This window comes from Bos taurus, chromosome Y (genome assembly GCF_002263795.3).
Source record: "Bos taurus isolate L1 Dominette 01449 registration number 42190680 breed Hereford chromosome Y, ARS-UCD2.0, whole genome shotgun sequence".
Taxonomy (NCBI): Eukaryota; Metazoa; Chordata; class Mammalia; order Artiodactyla; family Bovidae; genus Bos; species Bos taurus.
In genome coordinates this window covers 4560585-4583938 of record NC_082638.1, presented here as the reverse complement: position 1 = coordinate 4583938, position 23354 = coordinate 4560585, and the positions used below count along the sequence as shown (strand labels likewise).

Below are 23354 nucleotides of genomic sequence, written 5' to 3'. Positions count from 1 at the left end.
CTGACCTCCCTGACCAGGGATCAAACCCCACACCCCTTGGCTTGGAAGGCAAAGTCTTAACCACTGGACCACTGGAAAAGTGTTGAGTTTTTAAAACCAAAAAATTATCTATATAGATTTTTACACTGACTGAAAGATATCACTAATGGGGCTTCCCAGTGGCATAGTGGTAAAGAATCGGCCTGCAATGCAGGAGACCTGGGTTTGATCCCTGGGTCAGGAAGATGCCCTGGAGGAGGGCATGGTAACCCACTCCAGTATTCTTGCCTGGAGAATCCCACGGACACAGGAGCCTGGTGGGCTACAGTCCAGGGGGTCACAGAGTCAGACACAACTGAGCTTTCTGGGAGACCCTAAAAGGACACTTTTATGAAACACAAGACATATCTGGAAATGAGCTTCAGTGAAAATGGTTAGTATGCATTTTACTTCTCATTATATACTTTAAAGATATATATATAATCAATGAAAATGGTTAGTATGTATCTTACTTCTGATTATATATATATATATATATACACACATCTTTAAAGTATATAGCAAGAAGTAAAATATATACTAACCGTTTTCACTGAAGCTCATTTTTGGATATGTATTGTGTTTCATAAAACATATATATAAAGAGATGATATATAGATATTTCTGCTGCTGCTGCTAAGTCGCTTCAGTCGTGTCCGACTTTGTGCGACCCCACAGACGGCAGCCCACAGGCCGCCCCATCCCTGGGATTCTCCAGGCAAGAACACTGGAGTGGGCTGCCATTTCCTTCTCCAATGCATGAAAGTGGAAAGTGAAAGTGAAGTTGCTCAGTCGTGTCCAACTCTTCGCAACGCCATGGACTGCAGCCTACCAGGCTCCTCCATCCATGGGATTTTCCAGGCAAGAGTACTGGAGTGGGGTGCCATCGCCTTCATATATCTGAGATATTTATATGTCGGAGATTTTTGTCTCTCTGACAGATGATTTATGTGTTTCCATATATAGATATCGGAGAAGGCAATGGCAACCCACTCCAGTACTCTTGCCTGGAAAATCCCATGGACGGAGGGGCCTGGTGGGCTGCAGTCCATGGGGTCGCTAGGAGTGGGACACGACTGAGCGACTTCACTTAATTTTTTGACTTTCATGCATTGGAGAAGGAAATGGCAACCCACTCCAGTATTCTTGCCTGGAGAATCCCAGGGACGGGGGAGCCTGATGGACTGCCGTCTATGGGGTGGCACAGAGTCGGACACGACTGAAGCGACTTAGCAGCAGCAGCAGCATATATAGATATCTGTGCTATGCTGTGCTAGGTTGCTTCAGTCCAACTCTTTGCAACCCCATGGACTGTAGCCCACCGGGCTCCTCTGTCCATGGGATTCTCCAGGCAAGAATACTGGAGTGGGTTGCCATGCCCCCCTCCAGGGGATCTTCCCAACCCAGGGATCAAACCTGCAAACTCTTCCGTCTCTTGCACTGGTGGGCAGGTTCTTTACCACTAGCGCCCTCTGGGAAGCCCTAAGGACTGGACTATAGACATGAGCTTATCTAAGAATTCCCAGGCGTGTTCCCCTTTGGAGGAGTGGAACCTGCCCTCATACATTTGGAGCAAGGCTGTTGAACTCCCTAACCTTCTTCCAGATAATCCACACTCAGACCTGGTTGGAAAGTCTGCAGTCAGTGCAGAAGCAGAGAAGGCATCAAGCTTGTTACAGTCTACTCGGGAGGGCCCTCAGAGAGTTAGAGGTGGGCTTTCATCCACTATATACTGTGTGCTTGTGGGGCTTTGGAGATCGCTCTCAACTTCTGAGCCCCAGATTCCTCCACAAGAAGACACCTGAACCCTCATCTCCCAGGGTCCTTCTGTACCATGTAAGAGGTGAGGGTGGGGCAACTCCCCTGGTGGTGCAGTGACTAACACTGCATTTCCAATGCGGCGGGCCTGGGTTTGATCCCTGGCAGAGAACTATATCCTACACGCTGCAACTAAGAGTTTGCATGACTCCACTAAAGATCCAAATGCCCCAATACAGATCGAAGATGCTACATGCCTCAACTAAGACCTGGTTCAGCCAAAAGAAAAAAAGAGGTAATGGGTATGAAATGTGCCCAAGAATATGTGTATATGCATAGTAAGTGATGTGTAACTAACCCGTATCTGTTAAAACCTGAACATGCCCCTAGGTGGGCACCCAACCTGGATCTGTTTTATAAAGTGTGGGACAGAGTCATGACCAGGGAGAAGACTGAAGGACCCTTCTTCAGGGCACAAAAGGAGAGTTAAAGATCTCTAAGAAATCTACAAGTCATTCCTGCCTATCAAAGCAGCGAGGATTGCTTGTTAATTATAGTGTTCTGGGCTTCCCTGGTGGCTCAGTGGTAGAGAATCCACTTGCCAATGCAGGAGACAAAAGAGTTAGGAGGTTTGACTGAGTTTGATCCCTGGGTCAGGAAGAGCCCCCAGAGAAGGAAACGGCTAACCCACTCCAGTACTCCTCAGTACTTCCGCCCTGAATCTACATCCCATGAAGGTGGTGTTGTTCAGTTGCAAAGTCATATCCTATCATTTGCAACCTCAGGTACTGCAGCCCACCACACTCCTCTGCCCATAGGATTCTCCAGGCAAGAATACTGGAGTGGGTTCCCATTTCCTTCTCCAGGGGATCTTCCCCACCCAGGGATTGAACCCATGTCTCCTACATAGGCAGGCAGATTCTTTACCACTGAGCCAACAAAGAAGCCCCATAACGGTGTTAAGAGCTGCCTACATTTGTCAGGATATTCTGGTCAAAGAGATAACACATTTATGTGCCTTCAGACCCTTTAAAAAACTTTTTATAAATGTGGCGGTGTCCCCAGTCATTATGGTTCTCTGGTGCCATATTGAGGCGATTCTGTCAAGATCCTTAAGTACAGCAATTCAGCAACTCAGATATCTTCTCTAACAGAGAGAACTATGTTACCCAAAAAATGGTTTTACCTAGGTGCTTCTTTTTTAATGCAATAATAACTTTTATTGGCAAATATCTTTACTAGACTTATTATGGGCATTGTTTCGTAATGTATTTAAATGGCAAATCACCATGTTGTATACCTGAAATTTAGTGTAAGGTTGTACATCAACTATATTTCAAAATTAACTTTAAAAGTTTTTAATGAGTACAGCTCAGAGAGAAAAAATTAATTAAAAAAACACAGGAGAAAGCAGCTAATCTAGATGCTTTTTAAATCTTCCAGTCTTCAGATAACACATGTGAGAAGCTCCTTACGAAGGGCGCTGTGGCAAATAGGTGGTAGCATTTTCACTAATATTGACCACTAAGTATCGCTCCAACACGGGCAACAGGCATTTACTGGGTTGCCCAAAAGGTTCATTTGGGTTTTTTCCTTAAGACGTCACTTTACAGTCCATGGGATTCTCCCGGCCAGAATACTGGAGTGGGTAGCCTTTCCCTCCTCCAGGGGATCTTCCCAACCCAGGGATTGAACCCAGGTCTCCCGCGTTGCAGGCAGATTCTTTAACCAGCTGAGCCATGAAGGAAGCCCAAGAATACTGGAGTGGGTAGCCTCTCCCTTCTCCAGGGGATCTTCCTGACCCAGGAATCGAACCGGGGTCTCCTGCATTGCAGGTGGATTCTTTACCAACTGAGCTATCAGGGAAGCCTAAGATGTCACAGAAAACTCCAAATGAACTTTTTGGCCAACCTGATGCATTGGAATCATCCCTTTGAAGACAAACCCATTAAAAATAACTCAGCAACCACAACCACCAATTATGGTATTGCTGCTGCTGCTGCTGCTAAGTCGCTTCAGTTGTGTCCGACTCTGTGCAACCCCATAGATGGCAGCCCACCAGGCTCCCCCGTCCCTGGGATTCTCCAGGCTAGAATATCCTAAACATCTAGCTCTGAAAGAAAATTGCAGAAACCTCAGTAAAATCAAGATAAACTGGTTGGACAGACAAGTATTAGAGAAATGCAAATTCAATCTGCAATGAGGTACTAGCTGACGCCAGTCAGAACAGCCAGCATCAGAAAGTCTACAAATAGGGACTTCCCTGGTGGTCTAGTGGTTAAGACTCTGTGCTTCCAATGCAGGAGGTGTGGGTTCAATCCCCGGTCGGGAAAGTTACATCCCACGTGCCATGCAGCATGGCAAAAAAATTAGACAAACAAAAAGTCTACAAATAATAAATGCAGGAGAGGGTGTGGAGAAAGGCAACCCTCCTACACTGTTGGTGGGAATGTGAATTTGTGCAGCCACTATGGAGAACAATATGGAAATTCCTTTAAAAATATTAAAAATAAAACTATCACATGATCCAGAAATCCCACTCCTGGGCATGGTTTTCTGGACAAACCCATCATTAGAAAAGATATATACACCTTAATATTTATAGCAGTGCTATTTAAAAAAGCAAAGATATGGAAATGAGGTAAATGTTCACCAACAGAGGAATTGGTAAAGAATACGAAAGACTAAAATAATGCCATTTCTTTTAGTAGAAAAATGGATGGAGCTAGAGATGATCAAACTTAGTGAAGTTAAGTTAGACAGAGAAAGACAAATACCATATGATATCACTTGTGAAATCTAAAAAAAAACCAGTGCAAGCGAACTTATTTGCAGAACAGAAGTAGCCTGACGGACATAGAAAACAAATGTATGGTTGGTTACCAAAGGGGAAAGTGGAGGGGGAAAGAATTAGGAGTTTGGGATTAACAGATACACACACTACTATATATGAAACAGATAATCAACAAGGACCCACTGCCCACAGCACAGGGAATTATATCCAATTATAATAAACCTAGACAGAGGATGAGATGGGTGGATGGCATCACTGACTCGATGCACGTGAGTCTGAGTGAACTGCGGGAGTTGGTGATGGACAGGGAGGCCTGGCGTGCTGGGATTCATGGGGTTGCAGAGTCGGACACGACTGAGCGACTGCAGTGACTGACTGACTGATAAGGGAAAAGAATCTGGAAAGTATTATCTATCTATATGTTACAGACAAAACTGAATCACTCTGCCATACCCCTGAAACTAACACAACATTGTGAATCAATGCTACTTCAATTTAAAAATAAATAAAAATTTAAAAGTTTAAAAAGATAAACTGTCTGAGGTTGAATACCCTCAGGCTAATCAAATGTTTTTTGATTCCCCTCTCAAGATCAAACGCTGAGGAATCCATTAGAATTCCTTCTAATCGTATGAATATTCACATATCATAGAGTTTCAATCATCTGGGTCAAAATACCACCAGCTGCAACAGACCGACTTGCCCTGGAAGTTGAGTGTCATTCCTGAACCCTGTCATTTTATAAGGAGCAGGGTATCATTCATCTCCTCCCGGCAGGTTTCGGAGAGATTCTGGGGAGTGGAGACGGACATAAGAAGGTTTCTCTGTTTCAGTAATTTTTTGAGCACAAGTCTGCTGTATTTTGGCTGAAATGTGTAGGTCTGACATCCACAGAATACCACTCTACTTCAGAATGGACTTTCTCTTATTTATAAAACAGTGTAAGGTTAACCCAGGAGGTTAACCTCAATAGTGTAAGGTTATACTTAAACTACTACTACTTAAAACTGTACGGTTATACTTAGTGTAAGGTTACGCTTATTAAGTGTAACTAAATAGTGTGAGGTTAACTCCTTCCCAGGAGGTAATAAGAGCTTCGTCTGCCATGCAGACTGGCACTCCTTGCTGAGTCACGATGTCAACTGAGTGTCACGACCAGATCATTTTTTGAGAAAATGAAAACGGAATCAGGTAGAAAGCATCAGAAGCAATCCCTCTGAGAAGTAATTCCTTTCGGGAAAGGTTTGTTTCAGCTAAACATCTGTGTGTGACCTCTTACCGGATGATGGTGTAAAGCGCACGTCTTCCAAAGTTCAAAAGCTTTTGCTGCTTTCTAGAAAAACGTAGCAAGAGGGTCACAAAGAGTTCGACGTGTGTGTTAGTTACTCAGTCATGTCCAACTCTTTGAGACTCTGTGGACTGTAGCCTGCCAGGCTCCTCTGTCCATGGGCTTCTTCAGGCAGGAATACTGGAGTGGGTGGCCATGCCCTCCTCCAGGGGAATCTTCCCCCAAAGAGTTGGACACTACTGAGCAACTAACACTTCCACTTTCTTTTTCAAGCAGCCTAACAAGAGGAGAAACCCGCAGAGGGCCTTCCCTGGAGGTCCAGTGGTTAATAACTTGCCTGAAGTTACTTAGCACACACAGACAGGAGCATTGGGAACACATCCCAGGTGGCTCAACGGTAAAGAATCCACCCACCAATGCAGGAGACCCAGGTTAGACCCCTGGGTCGGGAAGATCTCCTGGAGACGGGAATGGCGATCCACTCCAGTATTCTTGTCTGGAGAATCCCATGGAGAGAGGAGCCTGGTGGGCTACAGTCTGTGGTGTTGCAGAGTCGAACACAACTGAGCACACACACACACTCATTTGCACAGGATGGGGGGCACCTGGCAAAGTAACTCTGGGAGGAGGGAGCCCACAGCATTGCAATTCCCAAGCCCCGCTTAGATCAGTTCAATTCAGTTGCGTCCGACTCTTTGCGACCCCATGGACTGCAGCATGCCAGGCCTCCCTGTCCACCACCAACTCCCCGGAATTTACTCAAACTCATGTCCATGGAGTCGATGATGCCATCTGAGCATCTCATCTTCTGTCATGCCCTTCTCCTCCCGCCTTCTATCTTGCCCAGCATCAGCGTCTCTTCCTCTTGCTTCCAACACACAGCTCTGCAAAGCACGCCATCTCATTTCCACGTGCATCCTTTGGAGACATGCCCCCAAGCACAGGAGTTTGGAAACGTGGCTTGCCGAGCACCCCGGTCCCCACTCCCCCCACCTCTGCCCAGATCCCCGAGATGGCACCGTCCGCGCATCCCAGGCACCGTCGGGCCGGGAGAGGTGACCCACCGACGTAAGAAGTGGGCGGCGTCCGCCGTGAGCCTCTGCGTGAGGTTGTCGTAGGACATGGGCTGCTGCGTGATGTCACGGTTCCGCATCAGGAAGCAGTTGAGCGGCCGAAAGTAGTGCAGAAAGCCGAGCAGGAGGCCGAGTAATAGGGTGGCCAGAAGGAAGAGGAAAAGGAAAGCGCAGGGGGGCGCCCGGAAGAGCCCCAGCCACTTGAGAACGACCAGGGTCAGCAGGGCCAGGGCGATGAGCTGCATGGGCAGCAACACCAGCAGCCGGAAGGCCGCGGTGAACACACTGCCCTCGCCCAGCTTGCAGTCCCGCATGTTGGTCAGGGGCAGCCCGTGGAAGTAGTCGAAGCCGTGGCTGGTCGGGTGGTGACAGAAGTCGCCGGGGTCGTGGCAGCTGATGCCCAGGTGCCACTTGCCTAAGGGGGCAGACCACAGGGGCAGTGAGTTTAGAGCCAGTGGAAACCGCCCCCCACCCCGCCCCGCCCCGGCCCTGGTGCCCAGCTCAGCTTTGGATGCCTGTGAGCTGACACCCCGTAGGGCCTGTCTGCTCGATCATCCAGATACATCTATTCGATCCCGTTCACCTCCTTTTCCCTAAACGATCTAGGGTAGGAACTACTCATGCCACCAGGAAACAATAGGCGATTTGAGGACTGGAAAAAAAAAAAAAGCCCCAAGACCAGCACTTTGCATCCTTCATGTTGCTGAGTCGTTAAGCCGTGTCCGACTCTTTGCGACCCCGTGGACCGTAGCCCACCAGGCTCCTCTGTCCATGGGATTCTCCAGGCAAGGATACTGGAGCGGGATGTCATTTCCTTCTCCAGGGGATCTTCCCAACCCAGGGACGGAACCTGCGTGTCTTAAATCTCCTGCACTGGCAGGCGGATTATTTTACCACTGATTATTTTATCCTACACTTTATAGGCAGGAGAAAAAAACTACAGAAGAAAACAGCAGTGTTTTTCTGGGACAGGTGTTTTTTTTTTTTTTTTTAATATTCTCTTTTCTTTTTTTTTGACATGCTGTTTACTCCCTAAGTCATGTCCAGCTCTTTGCAACCCCAGGGACTGTAGCCCACCAGGCTCCTCTATCCATGGGATTCTCCAGGCAAGAATACCAGAGTGGGTTGCCGTGCCTTCTTCCAGGGGATCTTCCTGACCCAGGGATCAAACCCACATCTCTTATGTCTCCTGCTCTGGCAGGTGGGTTCTTCTCAGTGAGAAGCCTGTTTTGGACACGGACCACTTTCAAAGTCTTTACTGATTACAATACTGCTTCGGTTTTAGTATTTTGGCCATGAGGTCTATAGGATCTTGGCTCCCCAACCAGGGTTTGAAGCCACACCCTCTGCATTGGAAGGAGAAATTTTAACCACGGGACAACCAGGGACATCCCACAGGTGCTTTTTTTAAAGACATTTCCTTAAAAGGAAAGTCTTAGAACCAACTTGATTTTCTCCCTTGAAAGTTAACAGTGGAAATGAATCCTTACATAAAAATGACCCCCGAGGCATGAGGAAATCGCACTCATACGTCAATAATTATTTTAAACACCTCTAAGATGGGACGGTCATGTTGGAGAGGTCTGACAGAATGTGGTCCACTGAAGAAGAGAATGGCAAACCACGTCAGTATTCTTGCCTTGAGAACCCCATGAACAGTATGAAAAGGCAAAATGATAGGATACTGAAAGGGGAACTCCCCGGGTCGGTAGGTGCCCAATATGCTACTGGAGATCAGTGGAGAAATAACTCCAGAAAGAATGAACAGATGGAGCCAAAGCAAAAAGAATACCCAGCTGTGGATGTGACTGGTGATAGAAGCAAGGTCCGATGCTGTAAAGAGCAGTATTGCATAGGAACCTGGAATGTCAGGTCCATGAATCAAGGCAAATTGGAAGTGGTCAAACAGGAGATGGCAAGAGTGAATGTCGACATTCTAGGAATCAGCGAACTGAAATGGACTGGAATGGGTGAATTTAACTCAGATGACCATTATATCTACTACTGCGGGCAGGAATCCCTTAGAAGAAACGGAGTAGCCATCATGGTCAACAAAAGAGTCTGAAATGCAGTACTTGGATGCAATCTCGAAAACGACAGAATGATCTCTGTTTATTTCCAAGGCAAACCATTCAATATCACGGTAATCCAAGCCTATGCCCCAACCGGTAATGCTGAAGAAGCTGAAGTTGAACGGTTCTATGAAGACCTACAAGACCTTTTAGAACTAACACCCAAAAAAGATGTTCTTTTCATTATAGGGGACTGGAATGCAAAAGTAGGAAGTCAAGAAACACCTGGAGTAACAGGCAAATTTGGCCTTGGAATACGAAATGAAGCAGCGTAAAGGCTAATAGAGTTTTGCCAAGAGAACACACTGGTCATAAGAAACACTCCTTTCCAATAACACAAGAGAAGACTCTACACATGGACATCACCAGATGGTCAACACTGAAATCAGATTGATTATATTCTTTGCAGCCAAAGATGGAGAAGCTCTATATAGTCAGCAAAAATAAGACCAGGAGCTGACCATGGTTCAGATCATGAACCCCTTATTGCCAAATTCAGACTTAAATTGAAGAAAGTAGGGAAAACCACTAGACCATTCAGGTATGACCTAAATCAAATCCCTTATGATTATACAGTGGAAGTAAGAAATAGATTTACGGGACTAGATCTGATAGACAGAGTGCCTGATGAACCATGGATGGAGGTTCGTGACATTGTACAGGAGACAGGGATCAAGACCATCCCCATGGAAAAGAAATGCCAAAAAAGCAAAACGGCTGTCTGCGGAGGCCTTCCAAATAGCTGTGAAAAGAAAAGAAATGAAAAGCAAAGGAGAAAAGGAAAGATATAAACATCTGAATGCAGAGTTCCAAAGAATAGCACGGAGAGATAAGAAAGCCTTCCTCAACGATCAATGCAAAGAAATAAGAGGAAAACAACAGAATGGGAAAGACTAGAGATCTCTTCAAGAAAATTAGAGATACCAAGGGAACATTTCATGCAAAGATGGCCTCGATAAAGGACAGAAATGGTATGGACCTAACAGAAGCAGAAGATATTAAGAAGAGATGGCAAAAATACACAGAAGAACTGTACAAAAAAGATCTTCACGACCAAGATAATCATGATGGTGTCATCAGTCACCTAAAGCCAGACATCCTGGAATGTGAAGTCAAGTGGGCCTTAGGAAGCATCACTACGAACAAAGCTAGTGGAGGTGATGGAATTCCAGTTGAGCTATTTCAAATCCTGAAAGATGATGCTGTGAAAGCACTGCACTCAATATGCCAGCAAATTTGGAGAACTCAGCAGTGGCCACAGGACTGGAAAAGGTCAGTTTTCATTCCAATCCCAAAGAAAGACAATGCCAAAGAATGCTCAAACTACCACACAATTGCACTCATCTCACACACCAGTAAAGTAATGCTCAAAATTCTCCAAGCCAGGCTTCAGCAATATGTGAACCGTGAACTTCCAGATGTTCAAGCTGGTTTTAGAAAAGGCAGAAGAACCAGAGATCAAACTGCCAGCATCTGCTGGATCATGGAAAAGGGAAGAAAGTTCCAGAAAAACATCTATTTCTGCTTTATTGATGATGCCAAAGCCTTTGACTGTGTGGATCACAATAAACTGTGGAAAATTCTGAAAGAGATGGGAATCCCAGACCACCTGACCTGCCTCTTGAGAAACCTATATGCAGGTCAGGAAGCAACAGTTAGAACTGGACATGGAACATCAGACTGGTTCCAAATAGGAAAAGGAGTCTGTCAAGGCTGTATATTGTCACCCTGCTTGTTTAACTTATATGCAGAGCACATCATGAGAAACGCTGGGCTGGAAGCAGCACAAGCTGGAATCAAGATTGCCGGGAAAAATATCAATAACCTCAGATATGCAGATGACACCACCCTTATGGCAGAAAGTGCAGAGGAACTAAAAAGTCTCTTGATGAAAATGAAAGAAGAGAATGAAAAAGTTGGCTTAAAGCTCAACATTCAGAAAACGAAGATCATGGCTTCTGGTCCCATCACTTCATGGGAAATAGATGGGGAAGTGGTGGAAACAGTGTCAGACTTTATTTTTGGGGGCTCCAAAATCACTGCAGATGGTGACTACAGCCATGAAATTAAAAGACGTTTACTCCTTGGAAGGAAAGTTATGACCAGCCTAGACAGCATATTGAAAAGCAAAGACATTACTTTGCCAACAAAGGCCTGTCTAGTCAAGGCTATGGTTTTTCCAGCAGTCATGTATGGATGTGAGAGTTGGACTATGAAGAAAGCTGAGTGCCGAAGAATTGATGCTTTTGAACTGTGGTGTTGGAGGAGACTCTTGAGAGTCCCTTGGACTGCAAGGAGATCCAACCAGTCCATCCTAAAGGAGATCAATCCCAGGTATTCATTGGAAGGACTGATGCTGAAGCTGAAACTCTAGTACTTTGGCCTCCGGATGTGAAGAGCTGACTCATTGGAAAAGACCCTAATGCTGGGAAGGATTGGGGGCAGGAGAAGAAGGGGATGACAGAGGATGAGATGGTTGGATGGCATCACCGACTCAATGGACATGAGTTTGAGTGAACTCCAGGAGTTGGTGATGGACAGGGAGGCCTGGTGTCCTGTGATTCATGGGGTTGCAAAGAGTCGGACACAACTGAGTGATTGAACTGAACTGAACTGAAACATTTCTTATAAAATGTGAAGTGCATTAGTGAATTAGTGAGCGCCTCACACAAGAGAAAAAGTGATGGTGGTTTTATGACCAGATGTGGGAAGGAAGAGAAGGGTTGTTTTGCTCCCATGAGATTTTCCATGATTCTTCTGATGACCTACATAGACCCAAGCTCATCAAGGGAAAGGGGAGAAGGGTTCATTTCCTATCAAGGGAATAAAATCAATGGGCATGTCAAATGAGAAACATTCAGATGCAATTTTATTACTGCCATGTAAGATGAAAATCTTTATCAATAGTATGGTGTGTGTGTGTGCGTGTGTGTGTGGTGGTGTTTGCTGTGTGTGTGCACAACTATGCATTTTTCTGTTATCTACCATATATTTCAACTTTCTGCCTCTGTGTCTCATCCATCCAACATCCACTCATTCAGCATCCTCCATTCATTCACGTATCCAATCACTCACCCACTGACCCACTCACCCCTTCATCCAGCCAGTCAGCATCCACTATTCATCCACCCACCCATCTATGGATTCATTGTTCATCCATCCATCTGATATCCATCATCCACCTACCATCCATCCATCATCCATCCACCCACCATCCATCCATCCAGCATCCACCACCCATCTACCATCCACCCACCATCCATTATCCACTATCCATCTACCATCCATCCATCATCCATCCATTATCCATCTGCCTTCTATCATCCATCATCCATCCACCCACCATCCATCCATCCGTCTATCCAATATCCACCATCCATCCATAATCCATCTACCATCCATCCATCCGTCCATCAATCTATCCAGTATCCACCATCTGTCTACCATCCATCCATCATCCATCTACCTTCTCCCATCCAGCATCCATTCATCCACCATCCATCCATCAGCAACTACCATTCATCCAGTAGCCATCATCCATGTACCATCCATCCACCATCCACCCACCCACCATCCACCCATCCAGTATCCACCATCCATCTACCATCTACCATCCACCCATCATCCATCCATCATCTATCATCCATCCACCTACCATCCATCCAGTATCCACCATCCATCTACCATCCACCCACCATCCATTATCCATCCATCCATCCACTATCCATTCATCAGCATCCACCATTCATCCATTTATCTAGTATCCATCATCCACCTAGAATCCATCCATTATGTATCCATCCACCATCCACCCAGCATCCATCCATCTCTCCAGTATCCACCATCTACCTACCATCCATCCACCATTCACCCATCCATCCAGTAGCCACCATCCACCCACCATCCATCCATCCAGTACCACCCATCCAGTATTCGCCAGTCACCTCCCATCCATCCATCGTCCATCCACCTCTCCATCCATCCAGTATCCACCATCCACCTGCCATCCATCTATCCACCATCCATCTACCATCTACCCAGCATCCATCCATCCATCCAGCATGCACAGTTCATCCATCAGCCATTCACCCATCATCCATCTCATCTACTGAGCTACCTCTCCCTGTCTCTATCACCTGACTCAACTATCTTTCCATCTATCCATTTGTCCGTCTGTCAGTCCATCTGTGTGTCTATCATTATCTACCTATCACCCATCCATCCATCCATCGACACACATACACACAGATACATAAATAAGGAGACCACCCACACATTCAAACACTGCATACAGATGCCTGCTGTTTTGATTTAGAGTTGGAATTGTTTCTTCCCTTTCTACAGCTGTGCAAGTTCTATCAGCCATGTCACCCTAAAGATGGCTGCGGTCACGCCCTCCCCACTCTCCCAACCACCCCGCCCAGATCCTCAGTCCCATACCTATCAGAGCTGTGGAATAGCCTTGATCCTTCAGAAGCTTGGCGAACGTAATCTCACTGGGGGGCAGTCCTCCAGAAGAGGCCGAGAAGAGGAAAACTCCCACTTGGGACTGAGATGCCATTCCTGAGCAATGTGAAATCCACCATGAAGACGGGGAGGACCATTATGGCTGGGAGGAGGACGAGGAGCGTGGTGCTGGAGCCAGCGGTGAGGGGGGAGGGCATTACCTGAGCGGACAGGGTACCGGCCGGTCATGAAGGCCGCCCTGCTGGGCGTGCAGAGGGGTGATGCTGCCAGGTGCTGCGTGAGCTTCACACCCCCTCTGGCCAGGCGGTCGATATTGGGAGTCCTGGAACAGAGACTCGTGGGTCATTCATCATGATCTTAAGAAAGCTTCTTTGTGGGCTTTGTACAGTGAGTCGCTTCTCAGTAACCCAGGGAAATAGAGCCATGTGTCTTGGTGGGAAGGGGACGACAGAGGATGAGATGGTTGGATGGCATCACCGACTGGATGGACATCAGTTTGAGCCAATTCTGGGATACGGTGATGGACAGGGAAGCCTGGCATGCTGCTGTTCGTGGGGTCACAGAGAGTCGGACATGGCTGAGTGACTGAACCACAAGACGTGGGGGGAAGGAGTGAAGGAAAGGGAGCGGACACAGCACCATGGCTCTGAGTAAGGACAAAACCACACTGAGGGCTCCACGATCGAGGTCAGCCCTCTCTGGGGGACCTCACTTGCCCAGGGCTCTGAGCTTCTGGTTTAGGAGGGAGAAGACGAGTCCTGAGAATGGGCTGCTGGGACCACGGGGATGGAGATGTTTCAAGGTCTCTCTCCTTCTCACCTGTCCCTGCCAGTCGCCTCCGTATGCCCCCAAACGGGAAAGCTCTGGGGGCAGCCTGACTCTCCTCTTCCCAACCACAGCCAAAGAGAGGCTCTGAAGGAGTTGTCATCAGGCTCTGCCTGGTGGCTCAGACGGGAAAGAATCTGCCTGCAAGGCGGGAGACCTGGGTTCGATCCCTGGGTCGGGAAGATCCCCTGGAGAAAAAGGACATGGCAACCCACTCCAGTCTTCTTGGCTGGAGAATCCCATGGACAGAGGATCCTGGCGGGCTACAGTCCAGGGGGTCACAAACAGCTGGACACGACCGAGCGACTGACACTTTCACTTTTCCAGGGACAAGGGGGTGACGGGACCCCCAGGAGCAAGGAAGCAAGGGCTCCAGGTGCATCTACCAGGGAACTACCCGGGGTTCACAGAGTCCAGGGCAAAGCTGGAAACAGGTCAGGCCGTGAGTCACTCACACCCTCTGTGGACTCCAGGGTTTTCCCACTGAAGCGATGCTCACGGAGGGGTTCACTGCGAGGATGGCGCTCTGTGCAGGACAAGCCATTCTGTGGCCTTTTCTCCAGGAAGGTCGTGGCCCCGTCACCTCGGAAAATCACGCCAGACGTCCCCGGCATGGGGAGGGGGAGTTCTCACAGGTCTGGGGCCACTCTGAGTGGTTATCTCCTATCCTTTTAAAGAAGCCCTGGTCCCTGCCACTCTGCCCATCTTTTAGACTTCGGTCCTGACCATACATGGGACCCCCTGCGGCCTTCCCGTCCTGTGGGAGGAGCCTGCTCCACCTCTGGATGTCTTTCTATCCCCCATCTCAGCAGCTTCCATCACAGCATAAAAGCACGATGTGATTAACTGCACTCCCTTCCTGGCCTGTGAGATGGGACATGTTATCTGGTTCACAGCGGCCCCACCGTCCGTGGTTCAGTGCCCAGAGGCCAATCAGGTAACAGTGAAAGTGAAAGTCGCTCAAGTCGTATCCAACTCTGTGACCTCCATAGACTGTACAGTCCATGCGATTGTCCAGGCCAGAATCCTGGAGTGGGCAGCCATTCCCTTCTCCAGGGGATCTTCCCAACCCAGGGATGGAACCCAGGTCTCCCGCATTGCAGGCGGATTCTTTACCAGCTGAGCACCCAGGGAAATCCAGCAATACTGGAGTGGATAGCCTATCCCTTCTCCATCGGATCTTCCCGACCCAGGAGTCGAACCGGGGTCTCCTGCATTGCAGGCAGATTCTTTCCCAGCTGAGTTATCAGGGCAGCCCATGGAATAGCGCATACCTCAGTGGGCAAGATGGTTGTACTGCCCTGTGGTCTCAAACTCCTCTCCCGTTTATTACCTTACTTTATCCATTTAATTGTCAACATTTCCACTTGGCTTTGGCCTTATGTTACAAGATGCTGAGAATACTGAAATTGTATGTGTGATTAGTGCCTACATTGGCTACTGAGAAATCTATTTGGGGGTGTGATATTATAAAATGAAGCATGTCGTTCAGAAAGAGCTGGGTTGGGGAGAGGGATAAATTAGGAATTTGGGATTAGCAGACATACACTCTAAAACAGATAAATAACAAGGAGGTCCTGTATAGTATCGGGAACTATATTCAATATCTTGTAACAAACAATAATGGAAAAGAATTAGAAAACAGAATATACACATATATACAGAAGATATGTATGTGTGTGTCTATATGAGCTTCTCAGGTGGTGCTAGTGGTAAAGAACCTGCCTGCAATACAGGACACGTTAAGAGATAAGGGTTCAGTTCCTGGGTCAAGAAGATCCCCTGGAGGAGGAAATGGCAACCCACTCCAGTAATCTTGCCTGGGAAATCCCATGGACAGAGGAGCCTGGCGGGTTACAGTCCATGGGGTCGTAAAGACTCTGACATGGTTGAAGCCAGTTAGCACACAGCACACGAATGTGTGTATATATACATGCTAAAACAATATTGTAGATCAACTGTACTTCAATGAAAAGAAAAAGAATTGGATGCTAATATGGGGATCAAGATAGATTTAGGGTATTACTATGAATTTATTATTATAAATTCTTACTGTATAGCCCTTTTCTTCCTTTTGATAATTAGCAGACAGTGAACTTTAAAGACTTGATTGCAATTTTTTAAATTAAGACTCCTTAGTGGAATCAGTGCCTATTACATTAATAAATTTTAGGAATATCACGTCTGGTAGCATATCTAATATGAACTGTTGTTGTTCAGTCGTTAAGCTGTGTCCGACTCTTCCGGACGGTAAGAGAATTCCCTACAAGGGTGAAGAAGATGAAGCTCCTGCTTTTCGTGACCTCAGAACACCGTGGTTCACGTGGCTCGAGGGCAGTCTTGGTTTTCAGTGTCTACACAGAGCCACACGTGGCGTGCAGCTGGAGGGGAGCATGGGCTTTGCACGTCTCCCGGTGGCCTGTGTTCCATGAACGCCCGCAGCCTGTCACAGGGCGGCCAGCCTGTGGAGGGGTCCCTGTGTTGACCCATCACCGCACCTGAGTGTCTTGTTGCCATAGCAACCGGGGTCCCCGATGCCAAGGTCGTCAGCCATCAGCAGGACGAAGTTGGGCTTTGATGCCGCCCAGCTCTGGGTCTCGCAGAGGAACAGCAACAGAAGCAGAAGGGTCATCATGTCCCTGCAAAGAGCGAGGGCAAGAGAGTCGTGAAGGATGCTGGCGGGAGGGACCGTTCTCCTTGTCTGGGATCCTCCCTTCTCCCCCTCCCCTTAGGAGAAAGGGTACTGTCCACCCACCCGCCCCGGGTGGGACGGGATCCAAATCAACTCAGACGACACGTGCGTGCTAAGTCGCTTCAGTCGTATCCGACTCTCTGCAACCCCATGGACTGCAGCCCACCAGCCTCCTCTGTCCGTGGGATTCCCCAGGGAAGAATACTGGAGCGGGTTGCCATGCCCTCCTCCAGGGGATTTTCTCCGACACACGGACTGAACCCCAGTTTCTTGCGTCTCCTGCTTTGGAGCCACCTGAGAAGCCTGAGACATAACGTAGAAAGAACCACATCCTCTCTGCCCTGTGTTTGTTTCTACAACAAACAAACATTTCTTTCTCCCTGCACAGCGCTGATCTCTCCTTTCTACTTCAAACCAAAACACAGGCTCTGTCTGGAAAAATGAAAACACAGTCATCTCTTCTTCAAAAATGAAAACAATCATCTCTTTAAGGCAGGCTCTGTCGTCAGCTAAACGTTCTCTACTCTGCCCTGGAAAAACTACAGAAAAACAGGCATTTCAGGATAATCCAGTTGTCGATGTCAACCCCTTTCTAAAATTAGCCGTGACTGTCACCTGTGCGGGCAGTAGCTTTTAAAAGGGAAACCTGTAGACATGGGAGTGTTGCAAACCTTTCCAAGCTCAAGGAAGACAAGGTTGCTCCAGCACTGGGTGCTAAGTTCAGTTCAGTTCATTCCAGTCGCTCAGTCGTGTCCGTGTCTTTGTGACCCCATGAACCGCAGCACACCAGGCCTCCCTGTCTATCACCAATTCCTGGAGTCCACCCAAACCCATGTCCATCACGTCGGTGATGCCATGCAACCATCTCATCCTCTGTCCTCCCCTTCTCCTCCTGCCTTCAACCTTTCCCAGCATCAGGGTCTTTTCCAATCAGTCAGTTCTTTGCATCAGGTGGCCAAAGGATTGGAGTTACAGCTTCAACATCAGTCCTTCCAATGAACACCCAAGACTGACCTCCTTTAGGATGGACTGGTTGGATCTCCTTGCAGTCCAAGGGACTCTCAAGAGTCTTCTCCAACACCACAGTTCAAAAGCATCCATTCTTTGGCGCTCAGCTTTCTCTATAGTCCAACTCTCATATCCATACATCACCACTGGAAAAACCATAGCCTTGACTAGACAGACCTTTGTTGGCAGAGTAATGTCTCTGCTTTTTAATATGATGCCTAGGTTGGTCATAACTTTCCTTCCAAGGAGTAAGTGTCTTTTAATTTCATGGCTGCAGTCACCATCTGCAGTGATTTTGGAGCCCAGAAAAATAAAGTCAGCTACTGTTTCCACGGTTTCCGCATCTATTTTCCAGGAAGTGATGGGACCAGATGCCATGATCTTCGTTTTCTGAATGTTGAGCTTTAACATTCGGAGCTAAGGGTACTAAGAGGTGGCAGCAAGCACAGCGGAGGGGTGAGTTCATCACACCCCACAGCAAAAGACCCCACATGCCACGGCTAAGACCCTGGCACCATCAAATAAATACATAAATATAAAAACTTTAAAGGAACTGTGTCTCTAACTTCTGTATACATATTTCATAAAATATACAAATGAGAGCTTGGAAGCAATTCTGTAAGCCTGCCCGCCTCACTTTGAGCATCTCTCACTCTATCTTTATGACTCGGTCACCTTAAAAACGACGAATGTTCTACCTAGATGGCCATCGAGAGATGAATGGATAAAGAAGTTGTGGTACATATATGTGGTGGAATACTACTCAGCCGTGAAAAGGGACTCATTTGAGTCAGTTCTCATGAGGTGGATGAACCTAGAGCCGGTTAGACAGAGTAAAGTGAGTCAGAGAGAGAAAGACAAACACCATATATTAAGGCATATATAAGGAACGTAGAAGATGGTGCTGATGAACCTATTTGCAGGATAGCAGTGGAGATGCGGACCCAGAGAACAGACTTGTAGACGCACTGAAGAGCAAGCAGAGGGTTGGAGGAACAGAGAGAACAGCGCTGACACATAGACATTATCACACGTAAAACAGACAGCCAGTGGGAATTTGCCGTGTGATGCAGGAAGCTCTCTGACAACCTAGAGGGGTGGCATGGGCTGGGAGGTTCAAAAGGGAGGGGATGTGTGCATCCCTATGGCTGATTCACGTGGATGTATTGTAGAAACCAACACAATATTGCAAAGCGATTATCCTCCAATTAAAACTAAATTAATAAAAAAAATAATGTCTGAAATTTTACCTTGGTAGTCACTTACAATCCCACTGCACGAAAATTATTATCATAATAACCAGAACTTACTTTTCACCCACAAACATGGAGTAGAACAGGTGTTCCTAAAGATGTTTCAAACTCTTAAAGGACTTAGTTGATAAAAGTACTTAAAATGAAATACAAGGGCTCTAAAATATTAAGAGTATATAGCACATTCATTTCTGAAAAAAATAGCAAACGCTCCTCCCTGAAAAAATTATTTTTCTGAACAACCTTCGTTTGGCAAAGAAGAAAAACAAAATTTTTTTTGAGAACGTTGCTATTTCTAAAACAGAATTATTCTGCAGCAGAGAGACAAAAGAACATTTTCATAACTAGCGGTGTAATTACATTGAATCTGTTCATTATAAGAAAATTAACACTGCTCTGATTTAATGGAAAACTTTACCACGGCAACCAACAAGTTTCAGATCTATTTGCCAGGTGCAGAAAAGGTTTCCTGGAAACAAAGAAAAACCTACATCGCAAACCATATTTTGTTTAGAAGTGATGCTGTTTTGTTCAATTTGAGCCATGTATCATCAATGATATTTCCTCAAGTGTCATCTACATAGATGAACTCTTTTAAAGTCAATAAGAAATACTGTCTGACATTGGAGCAGCAAAAATCCCATCTGAATACGTGGTCTTCTTAAAAGCTGTGGTTTTTCCAGTAGTCATGCGTGGATGTGAGAGTTGGACCATAAAGGAGGCTGAGCGCCAAAGAATTGATGCTTTTGAGCTGTGGTGTTGGAGAAGAGTCTTGAGAGCCTCTTGGACTGCAAGGAGATCCAACCAGTCCATCCTAAGGGTAATTGGTCCTGAATATTCACTGGAAGGACTGATGCTGAAACTGAAGCTCCAACACTTTAGCCACCCGATGTGAAGAGCTGACTCATCGGAGAAGACCCTGATGCTGGGAAAGATTGAGGGCGGGAGGAGAAGGGGACGACGGAGGATGAGATGGTTGGATGACATCACCAACTCAATGGACCTGAGTTTGAGCAAGCTCCAGGAGTTGGTGACGGACAGAGAAGCTTGGTGTGCTGCGGTCCATGGGGTCGCAAAGAGTCGGACACGACTGAGCAATCGAACAACAACAAATTGGTGGAATCTTAATTTAAAAAAAAAGATACAAATGGGCTTATTCGCTTAGATTTCTAACATTCAGTATGAAGGAATGGGCCAACATTTATAGGCTACTTGGAGAGAATGAAAATGCATGAGGAGAAAACAACAGAATATGAAGCATAAGCTTTGTAGCAGAAGAGAAAGGGAGGGATTTGGAAAAGGCTTGACATTCTTTTTTAAGGTTTTTTTTAAAAATTTGGACCACTGTTAAAGTCATGTGGGATAAATGCTCCCTGACCAGGAATCAAATCTGCACCCCTTGCAGTGGAAGGTGAAGTCTTAACCACTGGATCACCAGGAGAAGGCCGGTGATATTCTTCTTTCCATCCTGATATTATCATCTGTGCTGTAAATACCAGAAGGCCTCTGGGAACAACCTAAAGGCTTCACCACGAGGGTGAGAACTGTGTGGCGCAGGCCACGTTTGAGAAGAGAAAGAGGAACATCATTTGACCTATTAGCATTGGGGCTTCTCGGGCGGCTCATCGGTAAAGAACCTACCTGCCAATGCAGGAGACATGGGAGACCTGGGTTCGATCCCTGGGTCTGGAAGATCCCCTGGAGAGGGCATGGCAACCCACTCCAGGATTCTTGCCTGGAGAATCCCACGGATGGAGAAGCCCTGGCAGGCTACAGTCCATGGGGCTGCCAAGAGTCAGACATGACTGAGCACGCCCAGGATCGGGGCCAAGCTTAATGGCTGTAACAACCAGAGTAGGGTCACGAGCCAAAGACTGCTCCAAACAAGTAGGATGTGTGCTAAGTGCAGGGCCAGCTGCCACTCCCAACCCCACACTCCAGCAAAGCCAGCGAACCCCTCCACACTGGAGCCATTTCAAACAAATGATCCTGAGCCCGGCCATCCGTCCAGGCAGGATGGGGGTGCCCCCCTCCCCAGCCCTCACACAATCACTGATGTTCTTTTCGAGATTATAAGCAAGTGCAGAGAACACTTACTATAAGTAGATATAAGCAAGTGCAGAGAACACTTACTATAAGCAGAAGGCAAAGGCCTTTTTTAAAAAAAGACTTTGGTAGTTAAGATAGTGGTGCAGCTGAGAGGCACGGCCTAACCACAGTCAGGATATTCTCCCAGGTATAAAATCCAGCCAGAGAAAGTTGTTGTCATTTACTTGCTCAGTCGTGTCCAGCTCTATGCGACCCCATGGACTGTAGCCCGCCAGGCTCTTCTGTCCATGGGATTCTCCAGGCAAGAATCCTGGAGTGGGTTGCCATTTCCTCCTCCATGGGATCTTCCCGACCCAGGCATCAAACTCACATCTCGTCCACTGCAGGCAGGTTCTTTACCACTGAGGCCTCGGGAAAGCCCAGCCAAACTTAACTAGGTTGAACCTGTCCAAAGTGATGGAACAACCACATCCTTGATTGTAAGTCTGCACAGAATCCTCCTTGCGGCGTGTGGGAACTGTGAGCTGGCCTGACATCCACAACTACACACCTGGATCCTCAAGCAAACAAGCCTGTGTGTTCGGATGTCTGCACAGCCATCCCTGGCTCAGAAGGTAAAGAATCTGCCTGCAATGTGGGAGATCTGGGTTCACTCCCTGGGTGGGGAAGATCCCCTGGAGGAGGAAATGGCAACCCACTCCAGTATTCTTGCCTAAAGAATCCCATGGACAGAGGAGCCTGGTGGGCTACGGTCCAAGGGGCTGCAAAGAGTCAGACACGACTGCAGTGACTTAGCAGGCACTCAGTCTTCTCCAGTCCTCTGCTTGTCACTGCTAACTGAGTTTGCTCATGTCATGGAAATGTTTGAGGACCCCACCAAGAGAAACCGCACATGTCTGCAGAGGTGATTTGAGAGCAGGGTGGTAGCTGTCATTTTTCGGAATAAAAACACAACTCCTGAATAATGCAGAAAAATCAATCAGCAACTCTTAAAAATGTGCTTCCTTTTCGTGAGGGAACAGGTGTCATTTTTAATAAAAATGTTAAGCTATGAAAATGGATTACAGGAAAAGAAAATGAATTCGCTTGCCAAAGCCACGCGGATGAATTATCCTCTCTGATAACTCAATACGTCTGCGTCGTAGATCAGATAATAAGTACATTCACAACATTTTTCAGCCTAACTCTGGTTAGTTCTTCAACTTAGAATTGATATTCTACTCAACAGAGGGACATCCTTGCCTTTTCTTTAGTGCTCCTGGATTCTACCCGTCTGTATTTACTTGCAGTGGAAAATAAAAGCTTGAATAGCTGATAAATGGGACAAGATGCTTTAATCACCGTATTAGGGTAAAACATTTGCAATAGCCGTTTTTTATTAAAATGATAGACGAGGACTTCCTTGGTGCTCCAGCAGTTAAGAATCTGCCTTCCAGGGGCTTCCTGGGTGGCTAGGTGGTAAGGAATCTGACTGCCCAGGCAGGGGACACGGGCTCAATCCTTGGTCTGGGAGGATCCCACTTGGCTCGGGGCAACTAAGCCCGTGTGCCCCAGCTACTGTAGCCAACACGCCCTAGAGCCGATGCTGGGCCCCAAGAGACGCCACGACAGCGAGAAGCCCGATCAACACAAGGAAGAGTGGACCCTGCTCACCAGAGCTAGAGAAAGCCCACACACAGCAGTGACAACTCGGTGCGGCCAAATCCAAAATCAGTCCAGTTCAGCCGCTCAGTCGTGTCTGACTCTTTGGGACCCCATGGACTGCAGCACACCAGGCCTCCCTGTCCATCACCAGCTCCCAGAGCTTGCTCAAACTCATGTCCATTGAGCCGGTGATGGCATCCAACCATCTCATCCTCCGTCGTCCCCTTCTCCTCCCACCTTCAATCTTTCCCAGCATCAGGGTCTTTTCCAGTGAGTCAGCTCTTTGCATCAGGTGGCCAAAGTATTGGAGTTTCCGCTTCAGCATCAGTCCTTCCAGTGAACACCCAGGACCGATCTCCTTTAGGAGGGACTGGTTGGATCTCCTTGCAGTCCAAGGTCTCCCGAGTTGCAGT

General features: G+C 47.2%; 1 protein-coding gene across 3 annotated transcripts in view; it reads right to left on the bottom strand.

The window, feature by feature from the left end:
• Nucleotides 1-23354, bottom strand: part of STS (steroid sulfatase) — a 163315-nt gene that overhangs the window by 70597 nt on the left and 69364 nt on the right. For all 3 annotated transcript variants that reach the window (XM_024987847.2, XM_024987848.2, NM_001075394.2), the window contains 4 exon segments: nt 16794-16934; nt 13671-13792; nt 13444-13566; nt 6923-7346 (listed from right to left, as the gene is read on the bottom strand). In XM_024987847.2, the coding sequence (XP_024843615.2) occupies nt 6923-7346; nt 13444-13566; nt 13671-13792; nt 16794-16934 (810 nt within the window).